The following is a 19,379-nucleotide window of genomic DNA, read 5'->3' on the forward strand; positions in this document are numbered from 1 at the left end:
ACTACTTTAATCAAAATATATACGCAATTATAGTTCTAAATCCAAAGAAAGATATTAAAATTATGAATTAAAGCAAATCTTAGCAAATCATAAAGGAACAAGTTTTTAAGTTCCGAAAGCAAGTCAAGCATGTGCAAAATTTTATTACATGGATTTATTACATCTTTAAGCATGAAGTATAGCTTTGTACTAACCTTTCAATTACTTGAAAAACGTTTATTGTATCTTGCATTGTTGCAAATTTTCAAATGAAAATATCTCTTTCTAGATCGTACATTTCATTCTATATATATATGTATAAAAATAAAAAGATAGCGATCAGTATCAAATGTAAGCTATGAAGCCAAATCAGACCGTTATCAAAACAATTTCATTGGGGGATACAGCGGAAGAAGGGAGCATTTATTTTAAAGAATTCGACACAATAAAATCAACGCGCGCTGAACATGTTTTTACTAAAACGCGATAATCATATAGATTTAGAAAACCCCATCAATATTTTTTAGATTAGTATAGCCTTGTGTCTTATAGCGCAATACAATTAATGACCCAATAAAAATAAGTAAGCCAAGATAATATTTTATGTAAACGTTTCCATACTTTTCACATTTGTTCATTCTGTTGCATGTTGATTGTATATATACATAAGTTGGAGTTGTATTTACATACTTTTTAAATAAATGTTCGATCGATCTTATCTATCATTCATTGATAAGCAATAATGTTCTATTTATATAGAAGCGAGACAATGATTTGTTCAGAATTCACGCTTTAGAGCCAATTCAGAATATGTTATACAAAAATTTTATCACGTGGATAATTATCATAATGGACTTCTGTTATAAGAACTCCACCTCAAGCGGCATTTATTATTAATTATATACAGAAAATATTAGATCTTTATTCTGTGTGTACCGGGCGCAGGTGACATTTTGCAGAATTGTATTTAACAATAAAAAAACTGCTGCCAATTATTTGGCACGTAGGCTTCCTCCAACAAAATTTATAGTTTAAATAGATAAAATACTGTTCAAATATACAGTATATTAATGATTTTTAAAATACTTTCAATCTTGATTATTTTACATAAAGAGCACCCGTCACAATATCAAATCATATAATTTTGATAAAAAAATTTAAACCACAATATTTTAAATACCATAGGTCCTCGTAACCTCATAAAATCATCAATTATCCAAAAAAAGTCAGTCGTTGCAATCGTTTGGCTTCGATTGCTTATCCGCAAAGTGATTTTTTCTATTTCTATCAAGGTTTTCCCTTCAGTCTCAGGTACTATAAAATAAAATGTAACAAGTGCGATGATACAATTAATTCCAAAAAACAGAAAAACTCCTTGTAATGTCATAGCATCCACCATGTACAAGAGTACTTTACGCAACATCGCTAATAGAAGAGTAGATATAAATCTACCCATTCCCATGCCAATCTCACGAAATCTGGTTGGCAATAGTTCGCTATTTAACATATATGAAACCTTGTCAATACCCACTGAGAATATAAAAGACGCAAATATTATACCATTACAGGAGGAATCCAATATAGGTATCCAGAAGAGTTAAATATCTCACGTTTAATCAAATGCACTACTAACGCGAATACTACACTGAAAACAACACAGTTGTTTCTGCTGTAAAGTTCGGTAGCTTTAACCGTTCTGCCACCGTAACGGCTGTTCAGTAAGAACAACGGTGTGCCACTAATGTGTAATTTTGGCGAGTCGCGATTCGAAAAATTGGTCGCTTACGCGGGACACCAGCAGAAACGACCGAACTGATTCTTAAAAACTGCTGAACTCTACGGTAATTTTGGCGAGTCTTCGTACAATGACGGATTAATGGTGTGAGTTCAGTTAAAATGGCTGTGTTTTTTTCAGTGTAGGTAAGCAATCCCAGCCCCGCCGAGAGATATAAATGGAAGTTTATTCCTTTTCCCAAGTATATTAATGCTGAACATGCAAATGATGCCTCTGATAATTCTTACGCCGTCATAAATTGTGCCAGCTAGGTAAATATTGAATGGTGTCTGAATATTTCGAAATATAACGACATTGTAAGTTTTGATAGTTTCACCTCCAGTTAGCTTAAAAATTATCAAAACATAAAAGACGACAGTCATTGGTATCCATAACGATTTTTCCGTGTAAGGCTTTATCAAAATCCTTAATGACCGCTTCCGATTTTTTATATCATCATTCTTTTCTTGTGCATTCGCTTCTCTTAAAGTCAGAAATTCCGACTTTACATTTGATAATGTTGTCCAACCTCGTAACCACGCCAAAGAAGCTTCGGTTTCATCAAATCTTCCTTTTTCTAAAAAAGAAATTTTCAAAAATTGTTTTAATGTGTCGGAAAATCTCCATAAATAAAAATCCAAACTTAATGATATCCATCATTGACTTACTTGCAAGCCAGTATGGACTATCCGGCAAAAAAGCAGTCCCAAAAATCCGATCACAGGGAAAATTATAACAATTATAGCAACGGTTTTCCACTTAAAAAACTGACTCATCAACATCGTGAAAAGTGATCCAAATGATACACACATAAATAACGACTAGTAGTAAGTGGACTTCTTAAATGTGGTTGAGCGATTTCTGTAATGTATGCAGTGCCACATGAAACAGATGCTGGTATCATCAAACCTACGAAAGCCTGAGCAACTAAAATCATCATCGTGTTTGTGGCAAAATGGAAAATTATGCCTGCCATACTGTAGATAATAGACGTAACCAGTAGCATCACGCGACTACCAATTCTGTGGCTGAGTAAGCAAAACAAAATAGCGCCAACTGGACTCATAAAAAAATAACTTGCTGAAAATCGATAATATGGATAATTTCACTTGGAGCTTGATGAAAAGATGGTTTAAATAGTAAAATATTGAATACTGCTATTATGAACATACCAAACCATGATTGTTCGTCCTTTGTTATTTTTATTTCTGAATTGTCTTGTGATAATTCTGCAAGCAGTAATGCAGTGAATGGAGTTAAATTACCATGTGAAAATTTAACAAAATTGCATATTATAGTAGCGATTACTTGAGACGCTACATTTAGAATTTTTAAGCTTTTTCCGCTGGTTTATTAAAAATATCACTGTTGCTGTAAATATAGATATCAAAATTTTTTTTACAATGAATAACTATGAATCGTTGATGGCGATTTATAAAAAAAAAATAAGTTTAAATTATTCGAAGTGACTAAAGGAGCTTGAACTGGATCTACTTAAACTTGTAATATAGCTTTATACCTTTTCACTTCTTGGAAATCTTTTGTATCTTTCATGGCGACCAATCTATAAATGTACATACATACTACCTTTTTCTTACGCGCTTGGATGTGATAACCAATGATTTAGAAGTATAAATTTTGACCATACTTAGATTAGTAAAACTGTGTCTTAAGTACATTACGTGATGTGTTTATAACCCAACAAGAATGAATAAGCAAGATAATTTTTTCAAGCCAATATGTTTAACATATATGAAAATTTTATTTCGAATAAATGTTTAATCAGTATTATTATATCTATCTCTGATAATCAATAACGTTTAAAATATGTTGCACGATAGCAGAAACAATATATCAATATTATTTTTTAGAAATATGATTTCATCAAGCAAACGTCATAGCAATCTTTATTATAATGATGACCTCATAGTACTTATTACGATACGTGTGACCTAAGTGGCACTTTATTACACGGCGCGTAGTGGCACCAGCACATCATAGGGTATAGTTTTTAAAAAGTATTGGGTTTATAAAATAATATGTATACTTTATTGAATAATACAAACGTATGAAAATATGTTATTTTAGCATGTTAACATTTTCAGTTATATCTATTATATCTATAAATTCTATGTTTCTAAATAATTTTGTGTGTTGTGATAAAATATCGCTGTGTGCAGAAGAGAGGGCGGCAACGACTTATAGCGGACAAAATTAAAACTATGGACCCATATATCCTTTGATTACATACAACATAGTACCACTTTTGTTTACGCACGCAGCGAATAGTCCGCAAACGATGATCGATAAGCGAGAATAGAGATCTCACCACTGGATTCCACGAGTGAATTCTCAACTAAAGAAATATTTAAACGATCGAAAAATCTATCTGTCAAGAGAGACTGCACACTTTTATCTACGCGAACAAATTTCAATTACGTTTAAAATATAAGACATTACTAATTTCTTTGCATATGCTAGCACGAAAGTTCTTAATTTTTTTCTCGCTAATAGCAAGTTCAATAACCCACCAATAAACCTTGACACTGAACTACATTATTAATTTCAAGAATCCTAAAAAATCTCAAAAGTCGATATCTATCCGAGAATCAAATACGGAATAGTTGAAAAACATTAGGGTCTACAGATTGATTAAAAAATTGTTTTCCCAAAAAGTTGATTTTTTTAACCACGCAAAGTTCTACTCTTTTGTATTTACTTCTGTCACGTCCATAAATATGATTTCTTTAGAGTATTAATCCACTATAAATAGATATTTTGTTCAAGAAAAATCGTTACGGTTTTTGGGCTTTGTCTGTTTGAGATCGTTTACCGGCAAAATGATTTTCTATTTCAATCAAAGATTTCCCTTCAGTCTCGGGTATTATAAAATAAAACGTAACAATTGCGATAAAACTATTAATTCCAAAAAACAAAAATACTCCTTGTAATGTCATAGTATCCACCATATACATAAATACTTTACGCAACAACGATAATAGAAGAGTAGATACAAATCTACCCATTCCCATGCCAATCTCACGAAATCTCGTTGGCAATAGTTCACTATTCAGCATGTAGATAATTTTTTCAATGCCCACGGAAAATATGAAAGCTGCAAATATCATCATTACAGGAGGAATCCAACGTAAGTATGTCAAGCTCCCTATCTCGAGATTCATCAAAAGCAGTGCTATCGCGACTACTAGGTAAGCAGATCCAGCTCCAATCAGAGATATAAAGAGAAGTTTCCTTTTTCCAAGTGTATTAATACTAAACATACAGATAGTTCCACCAATAATTCTTACGCCGTCATAAATTGTGCCCGCTAAGTATATATCAAATGGTATCTCAATCTTTCGAAATATAACAACATTATAAGTTTTGATACTTTCGGCTCCAGTTAAATTGAACATTATCAAAACATATAAGACGATGCACATTGGTATCCATAACGATTTTTCCATGTAAGGTTTTATTAAAACCCTTAATGACCGCTTCTGGTTTTTGATATCTTCGTTCTCTTTTGCATTGGCTTCTTTTAATCTGAGGAATTCATCTTCTACATTGTCCGATGATGTCCAACCTCGAAACCACGCTAAGGAAACCTCGGCTTTATCTAATCTTCCCTTTCCTAAAATGGCATTTTCAAACGTTGTTTCAACTACGTGTGATTATTTATAAGATAAACTTACTTGCAAGCCAATATGGACTATCGGGCAAAAAAAGCAATCCTAAAAATCCTATTGCAGGAAAAATCGTCATGATTATAGCGTTAATTTTCCATTTAAAAAATTGGCCCATCAACATTGCAAAAAGTGCTCCAAATGATACACACAGATAGCCACTGGCGGTAAGTGGACTTCTTAAATGTGGTTGAGCGATTTCTGTAGTGTATATCGTGCCACATGAAACAGTTGCTGGTATCATCAAACCTACGAAGGCTTGAGCGACTAAAATCATCGTCGAGTTTGTTGAAAAATGGAACACTATGCATGCCATAGTGTAGGTAAAAGAGGTAACCAGTAACATCACGCGACTACCAATTCTGTGGCTGAGTAGACCAAACAAAATAGCGCCAACTGGGCTCATAAAAAAATAACTTGCTGAAAATCGATAATATGGATAATTTCACTTGGAGCTTGATGAAAAGATGGTTTAAATAGTAAAATATTGAATACTGCTATTATGAACATACCAAACCATGATTGTTCGTCCTTTGTTATTTTTATTTCTGAATTTTCTCGAGATAATTCCGCAAGTAGTAACGAAGTGAATGTAGTTAAATTACCATGTGAGAATTTAACAAAATTGCATACCACAGTAGCGATTACTTGAGACGCTACATTTCGAATTTGTAAGCTTTTTTCCTCAGGTTTATTAAAAATATCACTGTTGCTATAAATATAAGAATGGTATATTATCATACGTGACCTAAGTGGCCCATTATCTCACGGCATGAGCTGTAGGTTAGCGCACGATAGTAGCGAGGGCGATATTTATATAATGGGCCATTTGAATTACGAGTTCGTATATAATTTAAATGGCTCTAAATTTTATTATTACTTAAGCTGATCTTTCTAAAATTTATGGATTAGATTTGGAATAAAACTTTTTAATGGTCAATCTTTTTAGAGTCAACAAAATTTTAACATAAAGACAAAATTTTATAGCATTTTTATAATTATAAATGGGATATCGCTTTAAACTCGATATATAGCTTTCTACTAACCTTTTTAATTCTTGAAAACCATTTGTATCTTTCATGATGATAAATCGACAAATGCCTTATTTTATTTAAAAGATTCAGAAACACACATCTTTATTACGTGGATTAGGAAAACCCCGTCTGTATATGAGTGCACATATTGACATATGTATAACCAGATAAAAAATAAAAAAACAAGATAATTCTCCAAGCGTCCAACTTATAAAATTAAATACCTGGTAATTAATAATGGGAATTTTTTTCTTTTTAATAGACGTTCAATCAGTCTTATCTATCTCTGATAATCCATAACGTCTGAGATTCATTACAAGATATGAAGATAATATAATATCAATATAGTGATCATTTTTTAATTATTATTTCATCAAGGAAATGCTGTGTCAATCTTTACTAAAACTAATTTTTCACGTAAAACTGCATATTGTCTGTAAACAGAAAACTAAATCTCGCGCTATTTTGGACATGAGATCATTAATTCAATTTAGATCAAGAAAGCAAGCCACCCAAAAACTGTTTTTTTTTTCGTGTTAAGAGAGAAAAATGATCGTAGGTCTCTATGCTTGTCCAATGATGTGTGTGCGGGAGTACATATATAATCGAAAGCTGTCGGCCGGCATCTGTACATTTGAGAAGAAAATTCGTAGAAACATTTGGTTTATAAAATATGTATACTTTATTAAACAGTAGAAATGTATAAAAATATTATATTTCACTATAATAACAATTTCAATAATGTAGTATCTATTAATTCTATAATTCTAAATAATAACTGTTCTGTGTACAATCATCGATCTGTGATCGCTAAGCGAGGATATAGAGATGTTCACGCTGTGTTCCACAAGTGAATTCTCAATCAACAAAATGGCATCTACAATCAGGAGCCTAACAAAGGAAGTTTCAACAGTTTATTTTAGGTTTACAGACTAAACCTATTCGACTACATATGTGTTATCAACAATGTAGTAAAATCGAAAAACATAATTATTGCCTGAAGGATATTGAACACCAGGATTTGTATTTGACGATATGTATATGTAACGATATGTATAAACATATTGAAATTACCAACCAAAAAATCACTATAAGATCTCTATAGAGTTTCAAAACAATCGAAAAAAATCTTTTTGACAGTACATTGCCAGATATCCCAAAATACGTATTAGATAACATAGTTGACAAATGCAGGTCACTAGTGTCTCTACTAAAAAAAAATACAAACAAATTGTAGGCAGTTTATCGAAGCAAGCCTGTGTAAATCCTCAAAAAAAAAATTCAAAAAAGTTTATTTTTCTAACTATGTAAAATTTGAACTTTCTGAATAGATATTTCATCCAAAGATAGTTGTTACAGTTTTCGGGTTTTGACTGTTTCTGATTGATTACCGGCAAAATGGTTTTCTATTTCAATCAAAGATTTCCCTTCAGTCTCGGGCACTATAAAATAAAATGTAACAAGTGCGATAAAACATATAGTTCCGAAAAACAGAAAAACGCCTTGTAATGTCATAGCATCCATCATGTACAAGAGTACTTTACGCAACATCGCTAATAGAAGAGTAGATATAAATCTACCCATTCCCATGCCAATCTCACGAAATCTGGTTGGCAATAGTTCGCTATTTAACATGTATGAAACCTTGTCAATACCTAATGAAAATATAAAAGATGAAAATATTAGCATTACAGGAGGAACCCAATATAGGTATCCAGACGAGTTCCCTATCTCGAGCTTAATCAAAAGCAGTACTAATGCGATAACTAGGTAAGCAGATCCACCTCCGATGAGAGATGTAAAGAGAAGTTTTCTTTTTCCAAATGTATTAATGCTAAACATGCAGATAATTGCTCCAAAAATGCTTACGCCATCATAAATTGTACTAGCTACCTTGATATCGAATGGAGTCTCATACTTTTCAAATATAAGGAGATTGTAAGTCCTCATACTTTCGCCGCCAGTTAGTTTAAACATTGCCAAAACACAGAAGACGATACTCATTGGTATCCATAACGATTTTTCCATGTAAGGTTTTATTATAACCCTTAATGGCCGCTTCTGGTTTTGGATATCTTCGTTCTCTTCATGTGTATTCGCTTCTTTTAAAGTTAGAAATTCAGACCTCACATTGGACAATGTTGTCCAACCTCGTAGCCATGCCAAAGAAACTTCAGCTTCATTGAATCTTCCTTTCCCTAAAAAAGGTATTTTCAAAAGTTGTTTTAACTCTATCAGAATCTGTATAAAATGAAAAATGAAAAAACTTTATAAGCAATATAAATTGCCTTACTTGCAAGCCAAAAAGGACTATTGGGCACAAAGAGAATTCCTACGAAGCCTATCACAGGAAAGACTGTTATAATAATAGCAATAGTTTTTGTCTTGAAAAATTGGCTCATCAACATTGTGAAAAGTGTTCCAAACGACATGCACAGATAGCCACTAGTAGTAAGTGGACTTCTCAAATGTGGTTGAGCAATTTCTGTAATGTATGTTGTGCCGCTAGATATAGTTGCTGGTATCATCAAACCTACGAATGCTTGAGGGACTAAAATCATTGTCGAGTTTGTTGCAAAATGAAACATCATGCCTGCCATACAGTAGGTAACAGACGTGATCAATAACATTGCACGACTGCCAATTTTGTGACTTAGTAAACCAAATAATATGGCACCAACTGGACTCATAAAAAAATAACTTCCTGTGAAGTGAATAATTTCGATAATTTTCATATAACCCAATGATGTAACATTAATATTAAAATATTATACGATTTTGTATACTATCAAAAACATACCAAACCATGACAGTTGATCTTTCGTTACTTTTATTTCTGCATTTTCTTGTGATAGTTCTCCGATCAACAACACAGTCAGTGCAGTTAAATTACCATGTGAAAATTTCACTAAATTGCATGCTATGGTAGCGATTATTTGAGATGCTACATTTCGAACCTTTGAACATTTTTTATTTTGATTGAGAGAAATGTCACTGTCGCTATAAACAAAGATACATCATTATAAAACGTTTTTCTGTGATGAATTTATTTCAACTGAAATTTCTTTTCTTTTTAGCTAAATCCTATCCTCTATTTTCTTAAATTTAACCATGTATGGTCTTGTGCAATTATTACAATTACTATACAGTAAGGATTGAGTAACAAGTGGTTTGGTCGTGATTACTTATGCAATAACTTTCAAAAATTTAAAGTAGTTTACTATTTTAGGTATTATCACATCCGCATAGTACTTTCATTGGTAAAACAAAATAGCATATTAGTACCAAGAGCGGAATTTTTTACCCCGTGCAGAGATTGCCACGTGCGGTAAAAAAAGCCGGTTCAAGGTTCATCCCTTGCTACCTACACACCATAGTTTTTGAAATACACTTATGGATTTCCGCATTTTTGTACCTATAAACGGTAAGAGATGACTTTTTTGACACGGCATCTCATATTGATATTATTTAGTTATATAAATGATACCTATATACATGTGTCTGTGTGTGAGTAAATGGATTTTTTGTACGCATTTACCAGGCCGGTCAACAAAACGTCGCTTTAGGCCCACTTTTTTATAGGTCTAGAAAAATGAGGAAATCTTACATGTATAACAAATTTATATGTATAAATAGTGTTATTTAACACATGTTTCATTTTTTATCAACAAATCCAGCTTAAAGTTTGTATTTTCCCGTACTGAATGAGGAAAAAATTCACTCCTTGCCCCCACTCTAATCTCTACAGCGCCTATGCGCATGTGTTCTTTAGACTAGAGTGAGGTTATGGAGTATAAATATAAGAATGTGCGTAGGTGCGTCGCACGCGCTTTTTTACACCTCTTCGACGGTGGTGAACACGGGTATTAAAAAATAGTATATACAACGCTCGAGGATAAAATTGAGCAGTAGTGTGCGCTTGCGCGATTGTACAACTTGAACGCAACGACTAACGAGCACACAAACTGTTTTTTTTTTTTTTTTTTCATCACAAAAATCACGTGCATGGTGAACTACTTATGTGATTTTACTACGAGTATTAGTAAGCACGACCTAACCACTTGGCTTCACCACGTGGTTCTTTTAAACGGGAACGAAATTTCTCACATCTTTTTGATATAATTTGAACACAATTTTGTACTAACCTTTCCACGACTTGAAAAACACTTTCATCTTTCATGTTGACAAATTTGCAAACGGAAAGACCTTTCAAATGTAAGTTTTATTAATGTGATAATCGCAGATCCAGCAATACCCATATTTATTACTCAAAGATTAGTGGAACATTTTATCTCAAGTGCATAACCGCGATAATATTGATAACCCCAAATAGCCCAATGAGAAACGAATAATGAGCAACATAATCGGCAGATCTCGTGTTAGCTGGACCCCCCTTGAAGCCGAGCGCATATATATGTATATAGCTGTCAGAAAACAGATATCTGACGTTCTGACCGTCCTAATCTTGCTCGTTGTTTACCAGTCAAACTCGCCATATTGCGGCGCGTTATATTCAAAAAGTTAGCTGATGTTCCATATTCTAAACTGACGATAAAATAGCGATCCAGTCAATCAGAAGACTACGCTGGCTTGACGCTCTAAACGGTGACCAACTCCAAAGATGATAAAGATGATAAATTGAAAAGCGTTTTTAGTTATGTTCACAGATAGGTTTATTAAATAAAAATTATCGGTTGACAATATCGTTGTTAAAGCTTGAAAAATAAAAAAATACACTCGTACGTCGCATAAGTATTCTGAAAATCCCTACATACGTATGACTAACGGATCCTTTACAGTACGATTGAATTTGGTTCGATCGACTTCTCTCCCATGGTCCATCGACATCATACTTTCCATCAAGTTATACATCATCTTAAAAAGGACATCCATTGTCACGTGCATTATGTATAAACTTGTCTCCATCAAATTCTCGACGACAGTGGCGTTGAGATTATGAAGCATCGCATCTTCCATTATCTTCTTGGTAGCAGTGATGGTATCGTCTATCATATGATCCCTATCGTCGCTCGATATCTCTGCAGTCGTCTGCTGATCGACTGGTTTCTCTTGATCTGCCTCTAATGATTCATTTTCTTCTTCCAAGATTTCCGTCGACGAGTCGTAATAATAATGCATGTTGGTATTGTACGTCTGCGCCTGGCTCCGGTAGATGGAAAGATAGACCGACGGAAGCGTTAACCAATTAGTCGTGACCAGCGTCATCGCAACCCGGGGAGTTTTGGTTGCTTCGATCGGAATAGAAGACTGGGGCATATTTTCGTCTGGTGTGCTCGAGTAGTGCTCTTCTTTTTTGGCGTTATTTTCGTTGTACTCCTCTGTGAAAATTTATACCATTTGAATTAATAAAAGGATTGAAAATTCACGTGCGTGCATGCCAAGTCATTGATACATTTCATTCGAGCATAGTAAAGAATAGTTGTTAATTGGAGTTTTATGAATTGAATTAAATTCTTGCCTTCGAAAGTAGGAGTCTCGATGAATTTATCGCGAATCTCCTTGGTTGTCTGGTCGAGGATTGGTTCGACTTCGTGTACATCGATATCGTTGAGGTCCTCCACAGTGATGAAGTCGTCATCGCTCAAGGGATCTGTCTTTGAATCCTCGCGGCGGATGATCTGCTCTTTTTCAGTCTGACCATCAGTTTGGTCCGTAGAAAGAGCCTCCGCGGTAAACGTGCTGCTTGCAGGAGTCTTCGTTGCGACGCTCGACTGTGATGGCATATCCAAAACGTATGGTAAATCCTGGCCCGCAATGTTCGAGGCCATCAGAAAGAGAATCAAAAACATCGAAACACACATTTTGGCGGAGGACGAACGATCGACAGTTGCAAGACAGCTACAAACTTCTCTGTTCCGTTCTCGGACTGAGACTGACGAGGATTGGGACGAGGATTCGGTTCATTGTACACCGGAAGAGAGATGCCTCCTTATGGGCGACGCTAAATTTACCTGCGTGAGAGAAATCGCCCCCAACGGTCGGGGGTGAAATTTTCGGAAACCATCCGAACTTTGCCGATGACAACTCGAGTTGCGATTTTTGTCATTATAGTTAGCTATTTACTTTATATTCTATACTCGCGTGTTTATAACAATGTATAAATTATAAATAGCCCTGATAGCACAGAACCGCATTAAAACGTTAAAAAAACTATTTTAACGTTTGTAAATGTCCGCTTTTCGATTTTTAATATAGTAACTAACCCTTATTAACATTTTATAATGGTTTTAAAAACGTGCATAAATAGTACATTACGATACGTCTGACTTAAATGGTTCCTTTTTACACGGCGCAGTTAGCACCCGAGCGTAGCGAGGGCGCTAAGCACCGTGTAAAACTGAACCATTTAAGTCAAGAGTATCGTATAAAATTTTATAGCACAGACTGCTAAAGTCCTCAAGTCTCGCCTATTCGTGACTTAACAGCGGATTTTATCCACACTGTGCTATAAATGTTTGTAAAACGTTTTTAAAAATTTTAATAAAATGTTTTTAAACAATCTATATAAAAAGTTTAGATAGCATTCAAATGAAAATTGGTTGCCAGAATTGGAAGTACCATCCGGGTGGTATTAAAGGTTAATAAAACGTTTTTCGAACGAGATTTAAAAACCTTAAAATGGTTTAGAGTAAAACGTTTTGAAACGATTCTGTGATGTCAGGGAGACGAGTGGCTGTATAAAATTGAAAAAAACGTAAGCAGATTTATAAAGGTTTGGAACTATCAAGCTCTTCATAACGCTCAAGTATATAATGCTCGATAGAAATATTTATGTTGGGCACATAGAAGTGAAATAGTATACTACAATACTTAAGTGCGCGAAATAGGTGATTTTCGCTCGAGCTCAGTTTGTCGTCCAAGCGTAGCGAGGATCACCTATACGCGCAGGTGTATCGTATATTTGACATTATGTTTTGCTCGCTACGTACCAAAAGCGTATAGGTACTAAATCGAGCTTCGCACAGGTCGAAGCGTGACATTCTTAAATACAGAGCGTGCGCGAAATTCAGAGTTTCGCGCACGCTCTACATAGTTTAGTGCGAGAATCCGGAATTCACATATCATCAATATCGCGTGCACTACGCGTGTACCTATCAAACTGACAATAGATCGCTGCGCATCATAAGTTTCAACAAGCGAAGATTCGCAAATATAAATTTAGGTCCGGTAAATTCTCCCAGTCCGCCTATGTAGCATCGAAGTAAACCTTATGCTGTAAATGTGCAGGATTTTCAATTGTCTTTCGTATACCTGAGAGATCCTTCCTGGCGGTAATAAACAGATCGGCCAAATGCGGACCGCTCCAGGCGGATTTCGGATCCGGGGTGGAATCGGCGTCATCCGGATTTTCGAACATCGAAATTGTACACTACATCTTCTGCCTCTTCCGTTCTATGCGTCTGGGCACAATACACTTACAGAACTGCAAATTGCTGGATGGTAAATCCTATGGGTCTGGATAGGGCGGGGAAGCTTCAAGCCGCACGTAGGGACGTGCGGTATTACAGATACCCGTGCAGCTGAAGCAGATCTATTTATTATACCTCCGAGTATACGCAGGCTGATTTCAGGTACCAAAGAAAATCGAAAATGCTATATCCATACTGCTGGGATAGACTGACAGTGCCGCGTTTATTGCACGCCACCGAATTCTGCAGTTTCGTGCGCAAATACCACGGCAGTGCGCTTTACGAAAATATTCGAGTGTTCTTTTTTCCTTAAAATTCCCTTTTAGTATTCATTGCCAAAACTTTTGCCGCGTGCACTTTTATTTACAATTAACATATATATGTGCATATGTCGTCGGTCCCTACGTACATTTCAGATCTCGCACCGAAGACTAGCACTTTTCATTTTTTGCCGCGTAGAGTACAGTACATTTTACGGCTCAACCTACACTTGGCGTTTATAAGTATCATCCATTCTTTAAGCATAAAGCCCCGAAACCGCAAGTGTTTTCGTGAAAAGTGCTAGTCTTCGCGGCGAAAAATGAAAAGTACTATTCATCCAGAGGGATTTGGGACGTGCAGAGTAGCGCAGTTCAGAAATGCGGTCAGGAGTAGCACAACTCGCGACTTTATATTACTTAAAATGTGAGTATGTTACGTTTTTATTGGGTTATTTGGTTGGTTAAGTTCATGAAAACCTTGGACAAAGAGAGACAAACCTCAAAGTTTAAAAAGGTTTCTAAAAAAAGTGAATAATTAAAAAAAATGTTTGTAAAAAATTATTGTATTTGTGAAAACAATTTTAAATTCGGTAAAAAGTTGTAAATTGTGAATATTTAAAAATGTTCATTAGGGACAGATTCGCAAAAATCGGGAAATTTTTATAGAAATTCGTTGTTTAAGTTGTGAGAAAGTTTGAGTTGTGCTAGTCTTCGCGGGAATTTTTGAGTTGTGCTACTTATGACGGGAAATTTAAGCAGTGCTACTCTTCGTAGGGAGCGACGATATGTATTTAGATTATTTAAATTAATAAGATTCGAATATTTTACATTTTGTTATAACACATTTTTGATGAAATGCGTATTTTTGGTAATAAGTTTTTTGGGACTATCATTCAAAAGTATTCAAAAGTCTCTATGGCAGATGTATAGGTAAAAAATATAAGTAGCTGCGCACTTCTCGTTACCGATCATCGTATATACCATACTTTTTCGTGCCACGGCTTTTTCATGCGATTTTCACTCTAGGAACTAAAGTGTAACGCGAAAAAAACGGAGGCACATCGTAATATAATAATAAACAAATTTATACGGGCATCTGGCATATTTTCATCAACAACGCAGTTGTCGAGCAGTGGGGGCGCCACAAGCTTCACTACCTCCCCCTAACAAAATCCCGCTCAGAACAGACCTATAAAAGGGCCCGAACAGGCCGGTGTAGCCAGTCACAGTCCTGTGAGCCTCGACGAGCATAGGTATACCTTCACTCGCCAAAGGTAATCCATTAGAATCGGCAACAGTATTGCTCGACCTGTTGGACCCTCTCGACAACATGAAGCTTTTGGCTGCACTTCTACTCGGCGTCGTTGCTGCCCTGGCCGCAGCTTCTAACGACAACGTACACGACTCCACGATTTTGGACACACTCGCAAGAGACAAGAGAAGCCTAGGAGTCGACGAAAGCTTCAAAAAGGAGTAAGTCCTATACTTGAATTAGTTTTTTATAAATGCTCGTTCAGATGATGACTCGATATGTTGACGTGAAATATCTCTGTTTACTCTACGTATATTAAAATTTTCGTCGTTTATCGTTAATTGAAATCGTTATTAACATATGACAAAATCTACAATGATATAACTGCCATTTTCAGCGTGGAAATCAAAACCAAAGCAGGAACTTCGATAAAGATATCGAAAAGCGTTAGCTACAACGACGGTGGTGCGGTGGCCCATTTGCCGATGCTTATCGACAGCCTTGGCAGCAACAAAGTTCGAGTTCTCCAACAGTTGCAAAACAAGCGCCATCACGGCGTCGGTGGTGTCGAAGTAGGCGTCGGAACTGGAGGTCAAATCGGCGTTGGTGGAGATATAGGTGCCGGTTTTGGCGGAGACATCGGTACTGGAAGCCATGTTGACGTTGGCACTGGAGTCGGTGGAAATGGCCATGTTGCTGTAGGCGGTCAAATTGGCACCGGTGTCCATATCGGAATCGGAGGCCAAGTTGGCACCGGTGCTCAGATCGGTATCGGAGGTCAGGTTGGCACTGGCGGTCACATCGTTACAGGAGGTCAAGTCGGCCATCACGGACTGTTGACCGGTCACCACAATGGACAAAGTCCTCTTCACGGACTGGCCCAACTCATTCACTACAAACACGCGCTGAAGAAGCAGAGACTTCTCAATATCGCTCATCACGGCCAGGTCGGCGTTGAATCTGCTGGACATCATCATGGACTGTTAGCCGGTCACGGTGGACTTCACGGACAGACTGGTGGTCTGAAATCCTTGCTCGCGCGGAAACACGCACTGCTCGTCGAAAAAATGTCCAGAAAACTCATCGCTCTGTCGGCGAACAAGCCCATCGGCGCGCCGTGCTGCCCCACTGGACCTTGTTGCCCTGGAAATCAAGGTTGACCTTCTAATAGCTGTTATGCTTGATGAAACTTATTCGACTAAAAATAAAACTATGTACTATGACTTTTTCACGATTTTTAAGAAATAAAGACGATGCAAATGTGAATTTTAAATTTATGGCTTCTTATATTATTATGGCTATACAACCAAATAATTATTATTTAAATTGATATTTCCTGAACACATTAATTTTTTGCACAGCCGTTTATATGCATGTAATGTACTTCCAAAATATTAACGAACATTCAGAAATTTCATTTTGTGTCTCGAGATGAAATTTCTTCAAAATTAACCTTTTCAAATAGCAGAATATCATTCTTATCATTCAGATCTTTCACCTCATATTTTGAATAAACTAAGCGTTAGACTAAACGAAAACGAAATCAAAGATATACAAAGATACTGTATTTAAAATAGTAGTTCTCCATTCAGCCACCAAATGGCGCCACGCAACGCGCGTCGTCCGCTCTTTCGCGACCAAAAAAAGAAAAATATATTGATGCTGCAGTCGAGAGTCATCTGAGCGTGCAGGAAGGGAGAGGGTGTTGTCACGCACTGTATGTGCTGTGCGCGTCCGAGCGCAGGCAACAATCATTCGTCGCGATATATATATATTTACATGCATACATCAGCCATCGCGGAAAAGCGATAATTCGATTAAACCACATACTAGTACTAAACAATAACACGTGCCAAGAATCATCATTGACTTCCAACGACAACATTTGATCGCGACGTCATGAAGGTTTTCCGAGCAAGTAGATGAGTGTCATTTGATATCGTGAAGTGCGATCGATTAGACAAGATGAGCACGAAGACACTGAGCGCTATAGCCGAGGATTACCTCTACAGCATCAATCCACTAGCCAAGAGAATAGGCGAGGATGTTGCCGCGACGAAGGACGCCTACGAGGGTCTGTGGAACACTCTCAGCCTCGGGGAACGTAATCAAGCTCTGGACGAGACCATCATCCAGCCCGAGGTTGCGCTCAAATACGCCTCCAAGAAACTCGACCCTTCCTCCAAAGAGTTCCCCGACTACTACCCTAAGCTCAGGATACAGACTGGCATGAAGTACATGATCGATGAGACTGGATCGGTGAGTTGATTCATCTAGTATGAGTGCTAGTTTCTTCAGGATTATAAATCTTAATGCTCGATGACTTTGCAGACTCTACGCTGGAAAGACGAGCACTCGGCTCCCTTCTCCTTCATGACACAGTCGCAGATGAATCTGAACTGCCTGGACCAAACCGTTGACAGTAGCACTAAGAATATGACTAGCTACATCTCTGATACCTCTCATTATGCAAACTCTTGCAATATGAGAAACCATGACGACTCTCTGGAGGACAACTACAGTCCACCATCTAGTCAGATTAGTTTCTATCAGACCGAGAACTACTCGGATACAATATTTTCCACCGAGGACGGCAGTACCCTTCGGAGCAGCTGCATCGACAGTGAGGCTTCGGAGGGTATCTTTGCCAAGTTAATCAATAAGACTTCTCTCTTGAAGATACAGCAAAACAGCTCCGATGATGATATGGAACATCTGGTGCCTCAGAAGAGCTTAAGAATGACTGCCAAGATGGGCAATGACAAAAATCAGATGAATATCAATTTTGGTGGACACTTGAAGTCCAGTGATATTGAATCAGCTGCACTACTTGACACTCCTAGTTCTTACAGCAGTTATCAGTCATCGCAACTAAATCATGATCCTGAAATTCCAAAGACAGGATTTGAATTTTTGGACAACTGGTAACTTAGTGTACAAGGAAACAAGTAATAATTTTTATATACCGTTTTGTATTAAAGTATAGGAAGTACTAGTTAGAATAGAGCAGGATAAGAAATCCTTTGTTCGATTGAAATGTATTCTTTAAATAAGTTCATCATCAGTGTATTAAGATTATCTTTAAACTGATTATGAGCAACAATTATACATTTTTTAAACAAACTATGCACATACGTACGTTTATGTATACATCATGAATTTTAAAAGATTTCATCTTCTTGAAATGTATCCATCATCAATAATTGTAGAGGCTATTTTCAAAGTATCAAAAGATAATCATGACCAGTTTTAGTTACTTATTGTATTATTTAAAAACTTGATAGTATTAGAAATAGTATATGAGCACCGTATGAATTTAGAGTAGAATTATGAAACTTGAGATTTACTTTGTATACAATGATTGATCAAAGTCTTTACATTTGTAACAAAAAACTAGCTGGTTATTAGTTTAAGAGTTTATTCACAGGGTTTAATTAATGACAGACATGCTTTCATGACATATAAGATAGGGCATCGCGAGTCCTAATTTTTTATCTAGCAATATGGATATTAGATCTTATGTTCTTTTAGGTACTTTTTTTATAATCCGCCAGTCAGTTTTATCCCGCATTAATGTGTATAGAAAAGTTTAGTTACTATTGGTGAATTAAAAAAAAATATATATACAAAAGACTGCAATATATCCTCATTATATTTAAGACTGTAACTATGTGACTTATGTCAGTTGTATATGAACAATTCTGTAAGCATAGTACAAATTTATACATGTAATCCCTTGTCACAGACCAAATTGTAAAGACACTATATTAACCATTTTTTAAAAACTTTTTTTATGCATTTATATAACCCAACCAACACGGCTACGTTCATATATTTATATGAAATAAAATTTTAATAAACCTCTTTTTGATGACTTCATTTAAGACCTAACAAATAAATAAATTTTGACAAAACGAGTTTCTAATAATTTTCAAATTGATGAGTGGTGAAGATTGATAAAGAG

General features: G+C 35.9%; 5 protein-coding genes across 8 annotated transcripts; 2 read left to right on the forward strand and 3 right to left on the reverse strand.

The window, feature by feature from the left end:
* Positions 1–3,626: 3,626 nt before the first annotated feature.
* On the reverse strand, positions 3,627–6,962 carry LOC103317863 (probable inositol transporter 2). Its single transcript, XM_016981217.3, has 4 exons — positions 6,486–6,962; positions 5,952–6,151; positions 5,449–5,859; positions 3,627–5,387 (listed from the first exon to the last, which is right to left on the reverse strand). The coding sequence occupies exons 1-4, from the start codon at positions 6,518–6,520 to the stop codon at positions 4,549–4,551; spliced, it is 1,485 nt and encodes a 494-aa protein (XP_016836706.1). The 5' UTR covers positions 6,521–6,962; the 3' UTR covers positions 3,627–4,548.
* A 169-nt stretch (positions 6,963–7,131) lies between these two features.
* LOC100678494 (facilitated trehalose transporter Tret1) lies at positions 7,132–10,840 on the reverse strand. Of its 4 annotated transcripts, none has more exons than XM_016981216.3 (4): positions 9,961–10,214; positions 9,274–9,473; positions 8,767–9,177; positions 7,132–8,671 (listed from the first exon to the last, which is right to left on the reverse strand). In XM_016981216.3, the coding sequence occupies exons 1-4, from the start codon at positions 10,005–10,007 to the stop codon at positions 7,827–7,829; spliced, it is 1,503 nt and encodes a 500-aa protein (XP_016836705.1). In that variant the 5' UTR covers positions 10,008–10,214; the 3' UTR covers positions 7,132–7,826. The 4 variants fall into 4 exon arrangements, with proteins under 4 accessions (XP_016836705.1, XP_003423882.1, XP_032457690.1 ...); XM_003423834.5 differs by lacking the exon at positions 9,961–10,214 and adding an exon at positions 10,619–10,840 and having other exon boundaries at positions 7,145–8,671; XM_032601799.1 differs by lacking the exon at positions 9,961–10,214 and adding an exon at positions 10,314–10,531 and having other exon boundaries at positions 7,145–8,671.
* A 288-nt stretch (positions 10,841–11,128) lies between these two features.
* On the reverse strand, positions 11,129–12,460 carry LOC116415816. Its single transcript, XM_031921177.2, has 2 exons — positions 11,953–12,460; positions 11,129–11,812 (listed from the first exon to the last, which is right to left on the reverse strand). The coding sequence occupies exons 1-2, from the start codon at positions 12,293–12,295 to the stop codon at positions 11,241–11,243; spliced, it is 915 nt and encodes a 304-aa protein (XP_031777037.1). The 5' UTR covers positions 12,296–12,460; the 3' UTR covers positions 11,129–11,240.
* A 2,916-nt stretch (positions 12,461–15,376) lies between these two features.
* Positions 15,377–16,688, forward strand: LOC100678529 (PE-PGRS family protein PE_PGRS18-like). The gene is made up of 2 exons (XM_003423835.5): positions 15,377–15,636; positions 15,813–16,688. Exons 1-2 carry the CDS (start codon positions 15,494–15,496, stop codon positions 16,573–16,575), a joined length of 906 nt encoding a protein of 301 aa, XP_003423883.1. The 5' UTR covers positions 15,377–15,493; the 3' UTR covers positions 16,576–16,688.
* A 381-nt stretch (positions 16,689–17,069) lies between these two features.
* LOC100118651 (uncharacterized protein C1orf198 homolog) lies at positions 17,070–19,329 on the forward strand. The gene is made up of 2 exons (XM_001602517.6): positions 17,070–17,674; positions 17,747–19,329. Exons 1-2 carry the CDS (start codon positions 17,381–17,383, stop codon positions 18,341–18,343), a joined length of 891 nt encoding a protein of 296 aa, XP_001602567.1. The 5' UTR covers positions 17,070–17,380; the 3' UTR covers positions 18,344–19,329.
* Positions 19,330–19,379: the final 50 nt, after the last annotated feature.

This window comes from Nasonia vitripennis, chromosome 1 (genome assembly GCF_009193385.2).
Source record: "Nasonia vitripennis strain AsymCx chromosome 1, Nvit_psr_1.1, whole genome shotgun sequence".
Taxonomy (NCBI): Eukaryota; Metazoa; Arthropoda; class Insecta; order Hymenoptera; family Pteromalidae; genus Nasonia; species Nasonia vitripennis.

Excerpts from the sequence above, each read along its gene's own strand:
- LOC103317863 (XM_016981217.3), bottom strand. The coding sequence starts at position 6,520 with ATGAAAGATACAAATGGTTTTCAAGAATTAAAAAG. Across the intron at positions 6,152-6,485 it reads GGTTTTCAAGAATTAAAAAG|CAACAGTGATATTTTTAATA; the intron begins GTTAGTAGAAAG and ends TTATATTTATAG. Across the intron at positions 5,860-5,951 it reads GGACGAACAATCATGGTTTG|CAAGTTATTTTTTTATGAGC; the intron begins GTATGTTCATAA and ends ATCGATTTTCAG.
- LOC100678494 (XM_016981216.3), bottom strand. The coding sequence starts at position 10,007 with ATGCGTACAAAAAATCCATTTACTCACACACAGACACATGTATATAG. Across the intron at positions 9,178-9,273 it reads AGATCAACTGTCATGGTTTG|GAAGTTATTTTTTTATGAGT; the intron begins GTATGTTTTTGA and ends TTCACTTCACAG. Across the intron at positions 8,672-8,766 it reads TAGTCCTTTTTGGCTTGCAA|GGAAAGGAAGATTCAATGAA; the intron begins GTAAGGCAATTT and ends TACCTTTTTTAG.
- LOC116415816 (XM_031921177.2), bottom strand. The coding sequence starts at position 12,295 with ATGTGTGTTTCGATGTTTTTGATTCTCTTTCTGATGGCCTCGAACATT. Across the intron at positions 11,813-11,952 it reads CGAGACTCCTACTTTCGAAG|AGGAGTACAACGAAAATAAC; the intron begins GCAAGAATTTAA and ends AAATTTTCACAG.
- LOC100678529 (XM_003423835.5), top strand. The coding sequence starts at position 15,494 with ATGAAGCTTTTGGCTGCACTTCTACTCGGCGTCGTTGCTGCCCTGGCC. Across the intron at positions 15,637-15,812 it reads GACGAAAGCTTCAAAAAGGA|CGTGGAAATCAAAACCAAAG; the intron begins GTAAGTCCTATA and ends TGCCATTTTCAG.
- LOC100118651 (XM_001602517.6), top strand. The coding sequence starts at position 17,381 with ATGAGCACGAAGACACTGAGCGCTATAGCCGAGGATTACCTCTACAGC. Across the intron at positions 17,675-17,746 it reads TGATCGATGAGACTGGATCG|ACTCTACGCTGGAAAGACGA; the intron begins GTGAGTTGATTC and ends ATGACTTTGCAG.